The sequence below is a fragment of the Lagopus muta genome, chromosome 1, assembly GCF_023343835.1.
Source record: "Lagopus muta isolate bLagMut1 chromosome 1, bLagMut1 primary, whole genome shotgun sequence".
Taxonomy (NCBI): Eukaryota; Metazoa; Chordata; class Aves; order Galliformes; family Phasianidae; genus Lagopus; species Lagopus muta.
In genome coordinates, this window is record NC_064433.1 from 83,173,974 (window position 1) to 83,192,689 (window position 18,716).

At 48.2% G+C, this 18,716-nt stretch overlaps 1 protein-coding gene across 6 annotated transcripts in view; it reads right to left on the minus strand.

Annotated features, from left to right (window-relative positions):
* BOC (BOC cell adhesion associated, oncogene regulated) overlaps positions 1-16,805 on the minus strand; it is a 44,375-nt gene extending 27,570 nt beyond the window's left edge. For 2 of the 6 annotated variants that reach the window (XM_048936380.1, XM_048936385.1), the window contains exon 1: positions 16,316-16,805. Coding sequence is in view for 4 of the 6 variants with exons in the window: in XM_048936353.1 (XP_048792310.1) it covers positions 12,397-12,469 (73 nt within the window). In the remaining 2 variants the exon portion in view is untranslated. Of the gene's footprint in view, positions 1-12,396; positions 12,644-16,315 lie in introns of those variants that run through there. The other 4 variants (XM_048936361.1, XM_048936367.1, XM_048936353.1 and 1 more) reach the window with 3 other exon arrangements.
* Positions 16,806-18,716: the final 1,911 nt, after the last annotated feature.

Genomic DNA, 18,716 nt, shown 5'->3' on the forward strand with positions numbered 1-18,716 from the left:
CCCTAATCCTCATCATCAGCCTTTTTTGCTATCTCTTCTCCACTGTCCCTTTCTGAAAGTGCTGTAGACAAAATATTCCTCCTCTTACACCCCAGCTCCCTGGGGATGCCAGTGGGGGTATTATGCTGCTCTCACCGGTATGATCCAGCCGTGGGAACGGCACTCGCTGGTGCTAGGAACAGAGTACCTACACCTTAGGGCAATGCCAGTCCCATGCCAGCTTTTCTCCAGCTCTCTCTTCATCAAGTGGAAACTAAACAGAAGCCCATACCCTCTGCCTGGTTTGGGGTAGAATCTAGCAATTTGACATGGTCTCCCTGTGGTTTCCACCAGAAGCCATAAGCCTTAGAGAGGCTTATGGCTCTCCAGGAGTGAGCCTGAACAGCCCTGGCTCTCAAAAGGTCCCCACACGCATTAGAGACAGCCTGCAGTGACCACTCAGCCCTCACAGGCAGGTTTCCACCAGCCTTGTCACCACCTCTGAAGTACAGCAGGGTCTTTTCCCTGTCCAGATCTGCCACGAACACTTGTCCTCCTGCATCGCTCCAATGTGACTCTAAGATACAATACTTTGTTATCACCCATCCTGCAAACCAGGTTATTGACACCCACTCACAGACAAAGAATGTTAACTTACTTTGGAGAAATCTTATAATTGCTTTTTTGTTCTCAGATTGGAATTACTGAGATGCCAAAATAGCCGGGTAACACTGCAAATAAAACACTGTTTGAAACCACCCAACCCTTTCCTTCTGGGGACAAATTACATATAGCAAAGAGGGATAGAAACTCATAGTCTTGGAATTTCACTGCATTTCTGGAATCACTTCATCTTTTGGACGGAGAGTCCTTCTACCTTGTGTCCTGCAAAAACAAGAATAGCAAACCCCAGCTGGTGCGAGTGGTACCCAGATGAACAGTACGCACCAGACAGCTTTGGATTCTCAGGTGAGAGGTGCTAGGCAGGTATGCAGTCTTATGATTTATACTGCTTCCTGGCAGCCCCAGGACTTCTGGATTATTAAGATACAGATGTCAGCATCCTGGGGGTACAGCTTCAGCAAGTTAACCAAGCAGGGAGGGGCAGGCTGATTACAACAAGAGAAGAAAACACAAATTTGCACCACACACCAAATATTGTGGTTAAGGGAGACAACAAGCAAGAGATTATTGACAACAAGAGAATGGGATAACTCAGCAGAGTTTGTCAGACTAAACTTTCCGTAATCACAGACTTCAGGGAAATTTTTTGTCAAGCAAACATTCAAACATTCAGCTGCCAAGAACTAAGTAAACAGAGAAGGAGAAACAGCAGTCAATGTGCCACCATATGTAAATGCCCCATGACTGGGCACTGCAGCCCACCCAAGCCCATCAGCTGGCACTCATGAAGCCCAGGGCTGAGCTGAGGCAGGAAGACCTACCACCAGGTTACTGAACAAGAGGCAATTCACACCTTCCAAATATCCTCACAGAGCCTGGCAGGTGTGGGTACAGCAGTTCCTGTGGGTTAGTGGATGCTTTCCTGCAGTATGCGCATATATATGCAACCACCAGGATAAGTGAAATGGAGCCCAACTCCATACTGAAGGGCTCCAAGACACTGAGTGACACCCAACAACCACTGGTATCACACATCCATTTTCAGTCTCCGAAGCCTGCGGTGGTCGTTACCCTGCTTAAGAAGAGCCAGAGACCTATGCCAAATCCACACAGATCCCAGACCCGAGGCCAGGGGTGCTGGTGGCACCAGCAAGCTGAAGCAAGCTGTACCTTGGAACAGTGCTGCCACAGTGTCCCTGTGCTGCACTCTAACACATCTATGATGCTCCCAGGCCTAAGCAGGCAAACCAATAGAGCACCAAGCCATGGAGATGGGCCAGCTGCAGGAAACACTGTGCTAGGTGCTGCAAGGCTGCACAAAGGCTACAGCCACTCTACGTGCTTTTTATTTACGTTGGCAAACACCAATGGGCGGGAGGAAAGCAAACCTTGAAGAGGCAAAGGAAATTTCTTTAAATCATGCAGAGAGTCAGCACAATATAGCAAGAAAGGGAAATGCTGGTCTTCTGCCTCCCACCCAAGAGCTTGCACCTCGGTCAGTGCTTCCCACCCATGGTTCAGGAGACCGCTGAAAGGGACATGTGGATGACTTCAGGGGTCCAGGAAAAGGGATGAAAACATGCAAGTCCAGATTAAGTGTGCAGTAAATTGTATATGTGCTTCTACTACCTCCATGGGAAAATATTCAAGAACATACATATAAAAAAAAAAAAAAAAAAGCTGAAAACCAGCATGTGCAATCACACATGTGCTTCTTCTGTCTGCCTGCCTCTATTTTCTTCCATCATATTGTGACAGGTGAAACCAGGGTGGTTATATATTCATTTGCTTCAGATCAGACTTCTCTTGGTTGACAAAAAAGAAACGTGCAAGACACAGGGCATGTTTTCAAGGCCAGCATTGGCTGTATCACTCTTCTGTTAGTCACTGGCAACCAATGCACACACAGTGGTGTTGCTGTAGCCATCTTTTGGCACATCTGGGGCCAGCTGCACAAGGAAGAGACCAAAAATTTACACACTGCCGCCAAAACTGCTGGGGAGAGGAAGCGTATGGTCTCCAGACCAAAGTTACTGACACCTTTGGAGCTTGAGTTTGTGGTTAAGCTCAGGAGGTTCAAAATGGGATTAAGGAAGCAGCTTTTCCCCTAGCCAGGAAAAAGAAGTTTTGAAAGACCGGAGGGCCAGGGAGTCTGCTGGTCTCCATCTTGCATGTTTGGTGGCTGTGGATAGTGACTCTGCCTGGGACTATACCAAGGATATTTACTTATTTTATGTATATAGCATTGGTGCTGGTCTCCAAACCAACAAACTGCCCAGCAGCATAGATCAACTGCCGCACGTATTTGCAACCACGAAAGCACCTTGGAGTAACAAGATCTCTCCGTTAACTTTCTCTTCTCTGTGTTCTCGCCCTCAACTTGCTACTGTAGAACAGCCTTGGGGTGATTAAATCAGCAGCCCACGCACCGTGCAATATTGGTGGCCCCAGGCAGTCACCAAACAGTGGAACATGCCTGAGTAGGCTCTCCATCTACCATGCCCTCCAGCAACACAACTCTGTTGCACAGGAGGCTCCTTTGGATGGAGGCATCAAGGGACAAGGTGCTTCCCAAGCATCTTACACGTTTCAAGGCTCCCTATGGGAACAACTGAAGCAGAGTCCAGCAGCATCCCATACCACACCAGGTGCTTCTGGCAGGGCACGAAAACTGCACAGCAGTCCTGTCTTCCTGTGGGGAAAATGCTGATTTTGTTTTTCAAACAGCAACCATACTGGTTCTGGATCCTCGCTGATAAAAAACAGGCAGATTTCTCATCCACTCACTATAGCTTCCAGCAACTGGAACCTCAGGCTGCTGTTAGTATTCAGTCACAACAGTAGACTTTGTCTTGAGACTGTTCAGGTCACCTTGGCCACACAGCACAACACAGCCAGATTTTAGGACTATGACTTCGAAGCTTCCCTGCATGACGGAAGGGCTATGATAAAGGGTTAAAGCTAGTGTAACCTCAAAATCACTCTCTGCTTTCCAAAGCAAGAACATCTTTGGCAGGGTCCCCATCTGGGAAATGACATCCCTTCCCCCCTCACTTCCCCTTCTTCTCCCCCTGAACTCAGAACAAAGCATTACACTGCCCAACATGTTCCTCAGCTGGTTTCATCTTGGTCCAAATGCTGCTTGTGTTTTAACTCTTGCCAAAAAGAAATGCCTTAAAAAATAATATTAAAAAAAAAAAGCATGTGTGGGGCAGGGAGGGAGGAAGCAGAGAGAGTATAGGGAAGTCATTAAAACTGAATCTTGCTCAGCTACCAGCGGAGAAGAAAGGAAACAGTGGGGAGAGGAGATTTTTCTCTTGTGATATGTCACATCGTCTGGGAGCCAAAACCAACGGACCCACAGGAGACAAGATTTCTCTGCACAATCTTTCACCTGGGCTCAAACCAACTTACTTTGCCTTTCCAGACTATTGCATGCCACCCCACTATTATCAGAAGAAGCATCTTCTTCCTCAAAATACATTTTTCACTGCTGTCAGCTGTAGCTTTCCTGCATGGCAAGAAAACAGCATCCAGGGCTGATGGAGACCAAATGCTCTTCACTTCTGCTCATCCTGGGGGCCATACTTCAAGCATTCTGTCCCAGCACGGTACCTCTTCTTGCTGCAAGGCCAAACCACCCCCTGAGCTGTAAGACAGCCTGCAGCACAGCCAGTCTACCCACGTTAGCCCTTCTGCCTTCTTACTAAACATGGAGGCTTGGCCACGGAAAAGCCATAGGGAATCCTAGAGCAAATACAGCCTGCAGATGGCTTGTGCGTGCTCTGTGGATAAGCTGGATGGGCCAAACGAAGAGCCTCAGACAGACTCTGTCTCCCAAACAGACACCCTCCAGCCAAAAATAAAAAAATACTCTAAAAAAAATCACATCAGTTAAAGAAGCATTTAAAAGAAAAAAAAAAACTAAAAAACAAAAAACAAAAAAACCCCCCGAAACAAAAAACAGTCCAGTTTAGAGAGTCTGCAAACCCTGAACCCAGAGACATGCAGAGGATGTTTTTTGTTCCCTCAGTACAAAAGCCCTCGGTTTCCCCTCCTCCTCATTCCCGCGTCTCCCCATCAGGGCTGTCAGAGACAGTTCAAGGCTACCCAGCAGCAGTAAGAAACCAGGCCTTGCTGCCCTGAGGGAGCAAGGGAGGGAGAGCTAGAGAGTCCCAGCAGCCTGAACTTGTTTCCCCTGGAGGGTGACTAAAGGGGAGCCTCTGTGGCATCCTATATCCCACTGCTTGCTTGGTGCTTCCCTCTGGGGTTTGGCTTTCTCCACTGTGACTCTGGCTAGCAGGGCTGCGATGCCCCAGGACTTGCTGACACTACAATTGGCAGCCCACAGCAGGTTGGAGAGGGAGAGAGATTAACTCCCTTTTTTAAAAGTATCTCATTACTGCTATATTTTTAAACACAGCTGATCCAAAATTTTTTTTTCAGTGAAACCATAAATAAATAAATACTTGAAGGAAAATTGCTGTGATCTGAGAACTTCACCTACTGGTCTAGACTTTGTCAAACAGCATTCTCTCTCTGCTACATGTAAGCCTTACGTACTCCCTTTTTCTCTAAGGATGAAATCCATTGAACTGTGGAAGGAAGTTTGAGATTTCACTGCCTTCACTGTTAGAGATTTTAACAACCAAGCACCCTCCTGGCCAGCATAGCAATTGGGTGCTTGTCCTTGTCTCATCTGTTGAGCTTCCATTTTTCTAGTTGAAGTGGTACTTTCCCTTAAAACCCAAAGATCCAGACACTGAAATCACTGAATCCAGACACATCCCACAGTCCCATTTGCAAAATACTTCTTTCCTTGCTCCTTGTGAGGGTACTACTTGGTGCCCTGGTCTGTCTTTCTTTTGCAGATCATCCTACCTGTCATCAGCTCTCACTCCTCCAACCTTCTGAACTTGTTTCAGAGAGTAATCTGTTTCTATAGCTGTGGAAAATATTCAAAACCATCACCTGTCATGACATCCTGCATAAAGCAGTAAGAACTACAACAATACCCACCTCCTCCTATTAGCAATCTGTTAAGGAAAGCAGACACCCACTTCTGAAAAAGACCGAGAGGGGAGCCAGTTTCTCTCCTCCAGCCCCCTGAGTACCAAATACATATAAAACCCATATAGCAGTGTGCAAGACTTCTCTGCTACGTAAATAGTAAATAATGTCTTGGAGGTATCTTAAAAAAAAAAAAAAAAAAAAGAAAAAGCCTGCAGCCTGACCTTTGCACACAGAGCAATGGGAGATCTTGCCCCCAATGGGCTGCCCTTCCATGGTACATCTCATCTGACCAGGCTGGAGCCCATTTAAACCTTGGGAAAGATGGCTTGCAGCTCAGGGCCTCTTCACCCAAATGCTAACCCACTTCGTGCAGCCCAAAAAAGGAAACAAATTCATGACCAAATTGCTTCCAATATTTTTTTTCCAAGCTATTGTTATGTGACTGCATTTGGAAGCAAGAGAGAAAAACAAATGCATGACTGTGGTCAGTGCCTGTTCTAGAATAGGGAAAAAAACAAAACAAAACAAAAACCCAACAAAATCCAATCCTTGTTTTATATGCTTAGTGACTTCTGGAGAAGATTGTACCTAATGAAGAGAGCAGGGAGAAGCAGTGACACACCATAGCCAGCCACTGGACCATGAGGGGTTGACCATGGGAGATGCAGAACAGATGGCAGCCTACCATCCTCTTATGAAAGTATACAGTTCAACACAAGAAATTCTTAAAAGACAGCAAACCTGGTATGTGCTCAGTTCTTTACTGGGAAAACAAAACAGCAACAGAAAGATGACTTTTTGGGTTTTTCAAAGATCCTTACATTACCTGTCCAGTAAAGGAAAAACAAGGAACATTTGATTCTCTTATTTTACAGAGACTCTTTTAATATAACATTATTAGGTACTCTCCAAAACTACAATAAAAAGACATCCTCTGCCTCAAGGAATGTATCCCTAATTGCTTACAGAGACTGTCAACGCTTCCTTTGAGATGGGAAGTCTGTGACTGTCCCAGAGCACCAAATACCCCTAGAAAAAACTTTCACTGTTCAGTGCAACTGTAGAGCAGCTCAATCAGTACCCACCCCAATACGATCCCCTCCAAATTATGTTAAATACTGTCAGCTGGCTATGGACCACACAGACAATATTAGAAGTGGAAAGGAATAAGGACTTTGTCCCACCCTCTGAAGCAACTGGGAAAACTCACCTGCATGGGGGAAATCCAACCTCAGAAACATCAATATCGACCATTTATTAACTCAAGCATCTGCCATACTTTATCCTGGAACGGGTGAAGGAAAGTATTCTGGTATAGTCTCATCTCCAACATGCTTCAGGAGTTAACAGTCTCTCACGAAAGACATAAGCTATATAAGCACAAACTGTAACAATGGGCTAAAAAGCAGCTTCCAGAATTCCCTCTACAAGCCTAATAGGGAAACAATGACCATTTCCCTCTGTGCTTCTCAGCTTCTCACCAGCTGAAGCCTGTCTGTTTTCCAGCCCCCCTCGCTTGGCCGATAACAAACATCTGGTAGGAGCATCTTCCCTCATGTGAGAGGGAAACTGACCCATCGCAGCATCTGGAGCTCGGTACCTCAGAAAAGCCCTGGAGAGCCTCTGCTATAAAACCCACAGGGGAACCTCTGCCTGTTTTATCTATTGACTGCAGAAGTGCTACATGGAAAATAAGGCTTTTTTTTGCAGCCCCCAAGTAAGGGCCTCAGTAGTTAAGACGTTCATAAACAGCACACAAGGAGCCTGTGGTGGAGCCAATCTCCCGAAGTCACTCTAGCTGCACCTTTCTAAGGATCTTTCCCAGCCCTTCTCTACACCAGCTTTTACTTGTCCATCAGCTCAGTAGAAAGCCCTCAAAGCCCTGGGCTGCAGGCTCCCAGATGAGGCTGCTTCGCTGTAGCTCACTGACATCCCCTGTGCTCTCTCACTGTGCCGGTGGCACTCTCCTTGCAGATGCTGGCACCCCACTGCATGCTGCAGGCACGTCTGTAGGCCTCACTAAGCTGCCTCCCCAGCCACCTCTAAGGACACAAACTCCTCTGAACCCACTAAATATCACAAGATCAGAAACCTTGGTGGAGATCCATCTCTCCGAACCTCTACGCCCCGATCTGCTAGACAAGGGTGAGCAGTGGAAGCAGAGAGGTGGCTCTACTTTGCAGAGAGGCTGGTTCGCCTCCAAAACAACCTGCAGGGAGGCTGCAGCCCTGCCTGCCTGGGCAAGGGTTCCCAGAACCCGCTCCAACATGCCGGAGCCCTGCTCGCTCTGGGTCGGCTAGGGCCGGGAGCCTTGCTCCAGCAGGAGGGAGGCACTGCCAGCGGCTCCTGTGTGCCCTCCCCAAAACAAGTAAGGACAGGGGCCTTTGAGATTTCACCCAACAAGACTACCTCAGCCCTGGCACAGGGACCTCAGGCAGAAGAGGGGAAATTAAAGACCAAAAATTGGGAATGAGGGAGGTGTGAGGGCCCAGTTGCAGCCCCTATATCCTTTAGGAGGCAGCGTGCATGCAGGGAATGGGTGCAGGACCCACTGTAATCCCATTCTCCCTCCCCACTGCAGAATTGAGAGGGATGTGGATGCTGGAAGAAGATATTTTCACTAAGAATGAAGACAGATAGGTGCCACAACACGTTTTTTCGACACCTTCCCCATCCCCCAGACTGCCAATCCAGTGAACAGAAACTATGTCTGTGCCTCTTCACAGTCCTTAATGCACAAGGAGCAAACTGGTACCAAAAAACACCAAAGAAAACTTTCTGTCTGTGCAGCTGTCTGGCATCTCCCATTACCCTCCTGCTTCAAAGGCACTTACTGAGCCACAGAGGAACCATGAGGGCCCAAATACTGCATCAGTGATCTCTCCTGCAATTAAATTACTTTGCTTGCAGAAGGCAGAATGAAACCCACTTGCAAAACAGAGGAATCCTGCTTCAAATGGGCTCTCCACAGAGCAGGGGAAGGAGTCATCTCCTGCACCCAGCCAGAGCCTTTGGCAATATGATGCCATTAAAACATTCCAAAGCATTCCTCCATGCTAGAAGCCTCCGACTGCAGATGAGACTTTTGCTCACACACAGCAGGACATAGCCACGAGCAGCCCTCCAAGAGGGTTTGCCTACAGCTCTTCACAAACACACAGGTGCCAGAGGAGAATAAATATGCATCCCCACATGCTCCCTAAAACTTAGCACTGCAAGTCAGCCAGGACAGTGAGGGGGGAAGCAGTCCAATCCTCTTTTGAGAGATAGTTCCCCATTTCCCCATCCAGGCAGGCTCTGCTGTCCCACAAGCAGTTGGTTAGCATTTGGGCAGTCCTGTACATCCTCATCCTCGTCTTGGGTACCAAGAGCCAATGCCTCCAGAGTACGGTCCCAGAACCCCAAGAAAGAAGGTACACAGCATTTATGTAATTAGATCATTTTGCTTGCAGTGTGCACGTTTACTACACTGGCTCTTTGCTATCCCAGCTGTCTTTCAAAGCACCAGGCCATGGCTGATAACCAGCTGACAAGGAGAACTCAAGGCAGAACTGGCTCCTTCCCTTTCCCTTTAGCCACGCACTACTGCAGCTCTCTGTAGCAGCAAGACACTACCAACCCCAAGAGCCCAATGTGGGGCTACCAGGAAACATGGGGTCTGCATTAATCTCCAGCCCTGACACGCTGAGTGATTCCAAGGCACACATGAACTTTTTCATGCTTTACTTTCATTTCTCACCCTCCATTTGTCTTGCTGTTTTGAGTGAAGATATAGGAACTGTCTCCCACTACAGGCCAGCAGTGTCTAGCATAGCTGAGTCCTAATCTTGGTTAAACCTTTAGACCACTATGCGATATGGTGGGGAGGGGAAGAAAGCATGGCAGGTCTTCCTCAGGCCTTCACCCAGAGAGGCAATGTTAAGAAAACTCTACTTATCTTCAATGCTTAAGCTATGCAAAAACTGGGTTATACTCAAATTTTTGTGGCTGCTGAAATTTTTGCTTGTTTTCTTGGTCACTAGTTTGGGAAATTTTTGTTAAGATGGTTCTTTGAAGTGGCTTGAAGGTCTGAAGTTATCCCAGGGGTCAGACTGTAGAGCAGAGTGCAAGTGAGGTGAACACTAAATATGACTTGCCACTTTGCTCTTGACACTGTCTTCTTCATGCTTCTTTCTCCTCCCCAAATCTGCAGTCAAGGAAATCACAAGGAAAACCCAGTTTTAGCAAGTACTTTGCTGCCTATTTTAGTGCCTTTTGTAAAAAGTTGACTCTTGCTTGCACAGAAGTCAGCAGACCTCATGAAGCAATCAGTGGGGCTCCACAGGTTGTACTGTATATTTGTGTACCATGCGAGTGCAGCTAGCACTCACTGATAGATTGCTGCCTGCCTCACAGGGTTGGCTGGTCTTCATCACATAGCCTCATATGTTAGTACTGACTCCCCTCCTTCTCTAGCATCTTTGATCCCACCAAGCTAGCATGCCAAATGGTTGTAGAGCACAGCCGACCATCAGCTTGAGGCCTCTACCCTCGTATCTGAAGAACTTTTGAAGTAAAGATTACATTTCCATGTGAGAGTAGGTGTTTGGGAATGATTTGTACAGCTGCTACATGGTGACAGTGGGACCATCCCACAGATGTGCCAACAGTGACCTTGCATTTAAAAGCAAGGGGAGAGCTGTCGAGTCCCTCAATGCACACATCTCAGTAAGTATAATTAAGTCATCCCAGGTGCTTTTGAAAAATCCCACCCAGCATGTTTTTGAAAACCTCTCCTTTTACTGTGATTCAAACCCACCTCTCCATACTGACAAAGCTTGGGTTTGTTAAACAAGCAGCGTTCATTGGGAAAATAAAATAAAAAGTCATATTCCCATCATCTTAGGTTCAAGGGACCCAAAGGAATCACTTGCTGACAGTGCCAGGCTCTGGAGAAGTGGGGCCAGCTCACCCCTTCTACCACCCACGGCTGAGGAACGTGCAGACAAGCACTGCCCTCCTGCCCCAGAGGGGGCTGCTATCCAGCAGAGGGCTGGAGAAGCGAGAAGGCTTCTCCACGTCAGCTGCAGCTTGGGGAGCAACTTGGAACAGAAGGCACTAGATGAAGTAAATTATTATTCAGCATCGAGAACTCCATTGGCTTCCAAATAATTGTCTATTTGTGTGCGTGCATGCACAAGAATCCTCGTTCCATGGTCTCTGCCAGCATATTCCCAGTGCTGTCACTCTTGGGGGACAAGGCCCATACTTGTATTCAATCTTGGCGTTGGATCTCAAACACTAAAGTTTCAGATTTTGTTTTAAAAAACATTTTCTCTGGCAACTGGGCTGTTAATGGATTATGTTTTTGCTCTTGCCTCCTCCCCACCTTTAAAACCTTGGCACCGAAGGACTTCTTTGAAGATAAGGCCAAATTTGCAATTTAAGGGGTGGAACTTCATAAAGCTAGACGTGAAAGGATGGAGAGGAGGGGGAAAGAAAAAAAACAGGAGGCACTTTTCTCGTTGAGATATACACTGTACAGTACATAAGATTACAATGGCTCCTCTGTACCACTGCTGGCTGGAGTAATAAATTCACTGCAGCTGCAGTGCTGCTACCTACGCTAGACTCCCCAGGGGTCAAGCTCAGAGAGCAGCTTGACACCAAGCCTACCCTCCCGACCAAAACCAGAGCCCACATCCACCCTGCATGCATGGATGGATATCCCCAGAGGTGACCGCAAAGCCTCCTATTGGGCTACCAACACCACAGGAGGTTCTCTGCTGAAACCAACAGTGGTCCTAACCAGAGAGCTTTCTCAGCAGCCAGCAAAACCATGGTGTCTCTGCATCTCTAGTAGATCTACCCTCAGCACCACCAGGAGGCAGGGAAGTGCCACTCACGGGTTCTGCAGGTGGAGAGCTGAGGCAAAGAGCAATTTGCCCCAACATGGGCAAAAGTCTGCAAGGCAGAGAGCAGAACCTAGCTCTCTTCACCAGCAAAAGCATGGCTAAGCAAGGTGGCTGCTCTACCTACATGTAGCATAATAACCATAGTGACATTACCAGAGGCATGTGCCTTTTCATATAAATGCTGTTTTTCAGGTCAGCATATCCACATTTGAGGTTTACTTCTTAAATACTACTTCTGTAGGTTTATATCTGTGTGAGTTTTCTTAATACACTCAACATAGTGATCCACAGGGCTATGCCTAATCTCTTTTCAGAGCTGAAGATACAGCACTAACAGGGATTTTCACACCCTTTCCCTCTCCGCTCCTCTGATTAAAAGGAAACAACAACACAGGAGAGAGGCTCAATGCACACTCTTTAGACACACAAGCTTGTTCAGATTCACTGACATTGCAGCTAGTGAGTACCTCCTTGTATTTGGTAGGGCTGTAGGACCATGGCTCTGTGTAAGAGTAGGATTTGCTGCCTAATCTTATAGACTCTGCTGAAAAAAATGGCATTGCCACCATAGGGCTTGGGACATACTGCCTATGCCACAGAAGCTCACAACAAGTGACTAGTTTCCAAGCCACCATCTGGCTTTTACAGACACAGAGAGCCCACAGCCCCGGAACCCTGTGATCTCAACAAGAGTGGGTTTTCACAGGGGCAACGTGCTGCTGCATGGTTTGGACTTGGCCCAGCCAGCCTCCAACCCACTGCATGGACACAAGGTGCAGTCGCACTCCTCACATCTATAGAGGGGACTTAGGGGAGGCTTTGGCCACGGGTCAGCAGCTTCCCCAGAGCAGCCAAGCTGAAAGCAAGGGTAAAGTTTGGCTCTCACCTCTGTGCTGGCATGCTGCCCACAGAGAGGGCGAAGAAGCTTGAGCACGTCCCACACGCTCCCTGAAGCACATTTTCCTCCACGGGTCCCACCAGAGCCAAAATAAATTGGCTCTGGCTCTTACTGGAGCACTCTTGCAAGGCAGGAGAGCAGCCCCGAGAGCCCCTCTCAGCACAGAGCCTCACTGCGCCAGGTGCTCTGCTAACAGCTTCATCGGGGCCAGCTGAGTCCCTCAGCCCATTTGGCCTTTTTCAGGGACGAAAAGAGGCCATTCAATTAAAGGAGCACGCAGGCTCCTCAAGGCAGTGGTCTGTTCCTTGTTTGTGTACAAAACCCTTCAGAACCATATGAGTGCTATGGGCTTTTCCCCCACAACAACAGCTCTCTGACCTCCTCAGCCAGCTTGCTCCCACTGTACTCACACCATTTTTGTCTCCACTTTCCACCAACACTCCTGCAGCTGTGTTGCTGGAGCCCGAGCTCCTACGGAGGGGAGATTTTAAGAACTCTGAAGCACAAATATGCACACAAAGCAAATTTTAAAAGCTTCCCATCCTGCAAGCGCTGCCTCCAGAAATGAAGCTCTGAGCGCTGCGTTCAGCCAACGAAGCAACGGAAACAATGCCGTATGATTCAGGGCCAAGAAGGATGAAACCAAAGAGCAGGAAATAAGAAAAAGACGTTAGCGATGCATTTTGTCAGACAGTCACCCAAAACACATTTAGAAAAATGGAAAGTTGTCTTCACCGGGACCTGCAACTCCTTTATTTCCTACTCTCCTCAAACTGTCCTTGTGGCATAGGCACTGTAAGAAGCCACAACCTTTTAAGCTGGGACTGACCACAAGAGCACCAGAGTACACAACAGCAGGTTTCTCCCTCAGGATGTTTTCAGTCTAACCAGAAACAGGAAGTCTGCAGAGGTTTTGCAAGAGAGCTTCTGCATTGTGGGATACCCCATCCCAACAGCAGACTCTGCAGCATAGAGTTTTTGGCCTAGAAGGCAATGGTTTGAACCAAGAGATCTGCAATTCGTGGTCCACAACATGCCAGCAGTAATGCATCAAAACATCACTGTACATAAAAGAAGTCCAAGGCAATTGTTCTCCACTTTCCCTAGGCATTCAATATCAGGCGTTAGAATGACCAATCCACCATTATTCTACCAAGAAACTTCTGTTAAGCCAGAGCTATGCTGGTCTGCTGCTGCTCCAGTTTCTTGTGGGCTGAGTCACTGAGGCTGACTGAGCTGGAGCTCTGCTCTGAGAGACATGAGGGCTGGTGCTGCTGACTGGCATGATGGTTCCAACGACTGCCCCACCTCAGCTCTCACCCCATCTGCACCATTTTTTGTGATGGGGGACTGAGGCATGGGGCTACAAAGGAAGCTGTTTAAGCTTGTGCAATGCACATGCATTGCCTGTGGGCAGTCCGAGCATCTCGACATTTAAACCTCATCCACCTGAAAAGTGTCCATCTGCCTCTATTGCTCATCAGCCCAGCCAGAAGAAGTAATAGGGATTTGTCACATAGGGTCACAGCCTGTGCTTGTGAGGACACACAATTAAGGAAGAGGCCAGGAAGCACTGACAGGTGGATTTGTTGGCATTTTAATCAAGTGTAGTCATCCAACAATGAAGAGAAACTACAAAAATTCAGATCTGCTCTTCACAAAGGAAAAGCAAGCATTCCCTCCGATCTCTGGGTAAGATGGGAACCATGCAGGCTACTTACTTTCCTGACCCCACCTGCACGCTCTGTACTGGACAGGAGGCTCCACCAGCTTACAAAGAGCTGTTAGTTCAAGAAGTGAGAGGGCAATAATTCACCTGTCTTCTGGAAAAGCGCAGTTCTGAGCTGTTCAGTCTTATACCCAAAAGGCTGGAAAACCTCAGCAGACATGGGGCGCTCAGTCTCACCCTGCAGTAGTTCAGAGCCTCTCGCTCTATTTTGTAGCACATACATTCACCTGTAAAATTTCTTCTTTGTGCAAAGCAGAGATGTATGTGGATTCAGCTACTTGTGCTGGGATTTCTCTCAAAGAATGGTCCTATGTGCATGCATGAGTATTAGAAAAGGAGAAAACAGGACTTATTTGCCAAATCTGCAAGGACCTTTGCACACCCTTCAGATGAATCTGCTTCATTTTTCCCTAATGGGAACTACACCAGCAGGGAGGACTGCTGACTCCAGCCCTCACAGCAAACACTTATTGAGATCTTGTCTGTGTTGTGCACAACAGATAAAGTCCTGCAATCGTATCTGGGGAATGGGTGTTTTAGAAAAGTACATAGAACAGAACTCTGTTTATTTGTTAGAGAGTATCACGCACTCAGTGGGGAGCTCACAGCTTTCTGTAATTGTGCTATTTACATTAGCAGGTCCCAAGATGACTCCTATTAGCAAAGGAAGTTATTTCACCTTCATTTCTTTTGGTCACTTAAAATAAACAGCACAAATCGTCCTTGCAAACCTGTGAAATGTTTCTGCTTGAAATCGTCCCCAGAGCCATAGACCTCAATATCCAACCCATTAAAAAAAGGTCTTGTCCATGTATGTGTGGAGACATGCATATATGTTTAAGAGCCTTCCACTAAACATAGGCACATCGAGGCAGTTACTTTCAAAACAGAAGAAAACTAGGTTAAAATCCTACTTGCAAAAGCACCCACATCCTCCTAATGTTTTCAGTGATTATTTTTTAGCACATGGGAAAAGAAATTTAATGACAGATTGCAAATGCATTTATCAAAAAGAGTAGCAATGTAGAAGTTAGAACTGGACACCAAGAAAATTTAACAGCTTAGGACACGCCTGGAATTACAGGCGGGCGCACAGCGTGTGTGGAAGCCTGTTATCCCACTTGCATAACGCTGCAGAGAGGTCAAGAGAGTTTCTTTAAAACAAACAAGAACAAAAAAAAAACCTTTAATAGACCTGAACTGTCTTTCCCACAACACCAGTGAAATCACACTCAGGGTACCTGAATTAGTTGAGGAAGTGCTCAAAGACACAGGATTTCTATTAAGTATCTTTTGCCCGCTGGGGCTATTGGGAAAAGCCTATTGTAATTTTTCAAAGTAAGCATCAGTATTTGCGGGGGATTTTAGAAAGTTTCATTTGGACACAGCTACCAATCCCTACTCATCCCACTCTGCCCCCAGCACACTTTCCATTTGCAGTCACCACCAAGAGGACCTGCCAAAGTTAGAGCCCAAGTGGCCAGGAGGCACATAGGCACAAGTCCCTCAGCATCCCGCCACAGAGCAGATAATCTCCACCCCAAACCCAAATCGCACCAGAGTTAAAAACCTATAATTGCACAAGAAAAGGACAGAAACTGTGCTCGCAGATTACCCACCCATGTTTTCTCTGCATCAGCAGCACAACCCCTTCACACAGCACGCACCAAAACGACTCTGCTGAGTCTTGCCTGCAAACTCCCATCTGCTTTTGACAAGAGCTGAAGCAACACGGCTTTTCGCACAGCTTTTCCCTCTCCCCCTCTCCACCACACGCTCCATGACCAGTTGATGGTAGGGACGAGGCGACATTGCAGACCCAGCTTTTGGGGAAGGTTAAGCAAAGTGCCAGTGCACCACAGCGCATACACGCACTGGGCCCACCATTAAAGCCGCTTGGCCGAGGAGAAAGGTCTGGGAGGGGATGACCCGCTCCGCAGACCCACCTGCGCCACCACAACCCCATGCCCCACATGGCAGTGGCTGGCGGGATGTCGCTCCTCTCTTGTCAGCTCCTTGGCGCGTCCGCTGACCCCTTCCCAGCATCCCGACAGCAACTTCCCCAACTCCAGCACAAAGCTTCACCACCACCACCGAGGCGTGAGGAGGGGGGAAGCCCCGTGCCCCACGGCCGCCCCAGCAGCCGCCCCCCAGCCCACTCCCCTCCGCTTCACTCACCGGGGGCTCGGGCCCAGCAGACGGGGGAGGGGGGAACGCGGCCGTGCCCGAAACGGAGGGAAGCAACAAAGAGGCTTAACTCCAGGAGCTGGGAACTTCCAGGCCGGATCTGCGGGGAATTCAGCACACAGAGAGAGAGAGAGAGAGAGAGAAGAGAGAAATAATAATAATAACGAGAAAAAAAGAACAAGAGAAAAGAGGGAGAAAGAAAAAAGCCTGATCTGGGAAGAAGGGGAGAGGAAGGTGGGGGCCCTGGACTTGGGGTGCCGGCGGAGTTTTGCGCTGGTTATATGCAGAGCGGAGGCGCGGCGGGGAGAGCAGCGCGGGCGGAGGAGGAGGAGGAGGAGGAGGAGAAGAAGGAGGAGGAGGAGGAGGAGGAGGGAAGGGGAGCTGGGGCACGGGGAGCCAGACCCTCCATACGGGTGACAGCTTTTGGATGACTGAACTCCCAAACAATTCCCTGCTCCAGCTACTCCTGCTCCTGAGCGTCCTCCCCTCCCCCTGAGGAGGAGGGAAGAAGAGGAGGAGCCAGAGGAGAGAGAAAATACCAAATAAACTCTCTTACCTAAAAAGCCGGGCAGCAGCCGCCAGCTCTCCCCTCCCCGGCAGTAACAATAACCGGCATCGTCTGACCGTTGCCTACCCCGAACGGCAACCGCCGACACCCGCCGAGCCGCTCCGGCACGGCCACCGCGTTCCTCCCGGCAGGCGGAAGCGGGAAAGTCGGGCCGAAAAGTTTGGTTTGAGCGGCAGGGAGGCCGCGGCGGCCGCTGGGGCAGCGGGGTGGCCTGTGGGATGAGGACGGCGGGGCTCCCCGGCACGGCGGGGACGTGGCAGCCATGTCTCGCTGTCCCAGCCTGCGGCCTGGTGGGATGGGCAGCGCCAACGGGCATTGCGGTCGTGCCAGGAGGGAGCGGGATCCTGGGGTCGCTGGGGGCAATGTTTGGGCTGTGAAAGCAGGCTGTAGATAAACACCAGTGGAGGTGTCGTGGAAGGCCTTCTGACTGACCTTGTTCCTCTGTGGGACCAAGCCTGGAAAGGATTGGAGGAGTAGTGCCAAGCACCTGTTGAGCTTCCCAGGGAAGGGCAGCTTTCCTGTGGTCTGCCAGATCCCAGCAGGCATCTGCTGAAGGGATGTAGAAGCCACCATTCACGCCTGGAGCTTCACAAGCTGGGTGACTTCAGCTGTCCACACTCTTCAGGGAAGATCATCAACACCAAGCCTTGCAGGACCGTTGTGTCACATCACTTCATGCCATGTCAGGATCTGCGGGAGAATGCATTCCTTCTCCTGGCTCTGGCGATGGCAAGCAGGGTGGGATCAGACCGGTCCCTGTCATCACTATGTGCCTCAATTTCCCTGTTAGTGCAAATGGAGTTCAAACACATGCATATCTGCCCCGCAGACATAACCAATGGTTGTGAAAGGACCGGAGGTCCTTCACTTGTCTGGCATCACCTACAGGCTCATTCACTCCAGGAGAGCATATCCCATTTGTGCTGCTTTGGGATTCATGGCAGACGATCTGGATGAGGATGTCAAGACATCTGAAACAAAAATGTAGGCAGAGAAAGAGGGAAAATGATGACTGTGTAGGAGGCAATACTTTGCAGGTGAAATAAGATGAGCGTAACCGCTTATTTTAGAAACTGCTGTTTTCCCCCAGAGTGCTGGGGTTAATATTTTATTAAATGAACACAGCCTCTTCCAAAAGAGGTCAGCTATGTGTGATTTAGGCAGCTGGTTTCAAGGAAAGTGACTGACTCCCCCAGTCAGCCCATAAGTACAGCTTCTCTGAAGGTGATGTAAATGAAGAAAAGCAGGACAAGAAGGAGAAGAACTTTTCTCCCAACTATCCTTGGCAGGTCTCTGGAAATCATCTGAGGCATGCATTTTCAAAAGAAGCAATGACACCAATCCCTGAGATTACACCAAACCAACTCCTGCTCACTGCCTCCCCTCATCCCAAAAGACATACAAATTCCCAAACCCAACAACATACGTACTATTAAATTTACCCAAAGGTGCAGAGAAATCCTCAGTCTTTCAAAGCCCTTCAATAAAGGTCAGTTTAAAACAAATCTTCTGCGACTGCAAAGTCAGGCTAGAATTGTTAGCACACTACGGTAAGGTTTCTCACTCCTTTGCCCTGTGCAGAGCACAGATGATAAATGTGATTTGTAGTTTCTAAATCTGAAGTCCTTCAGTCAAAGGAAGTAAAAGAGAAAGATTATCCTCACTTTATTTAAGTTTCAGAGTTATTCCTTTTCACTTGAACCTGTAGGAGGAATCTGTACTTCTAGCTCGCTTGTTTCTTGTGACTAAGGATGTTCTGAAGGACTTTTTGGTAGCTTTTTTTTTTTTTTTTAATGTTTTTTTTTTTTTCTTTTTGGTTTTGGG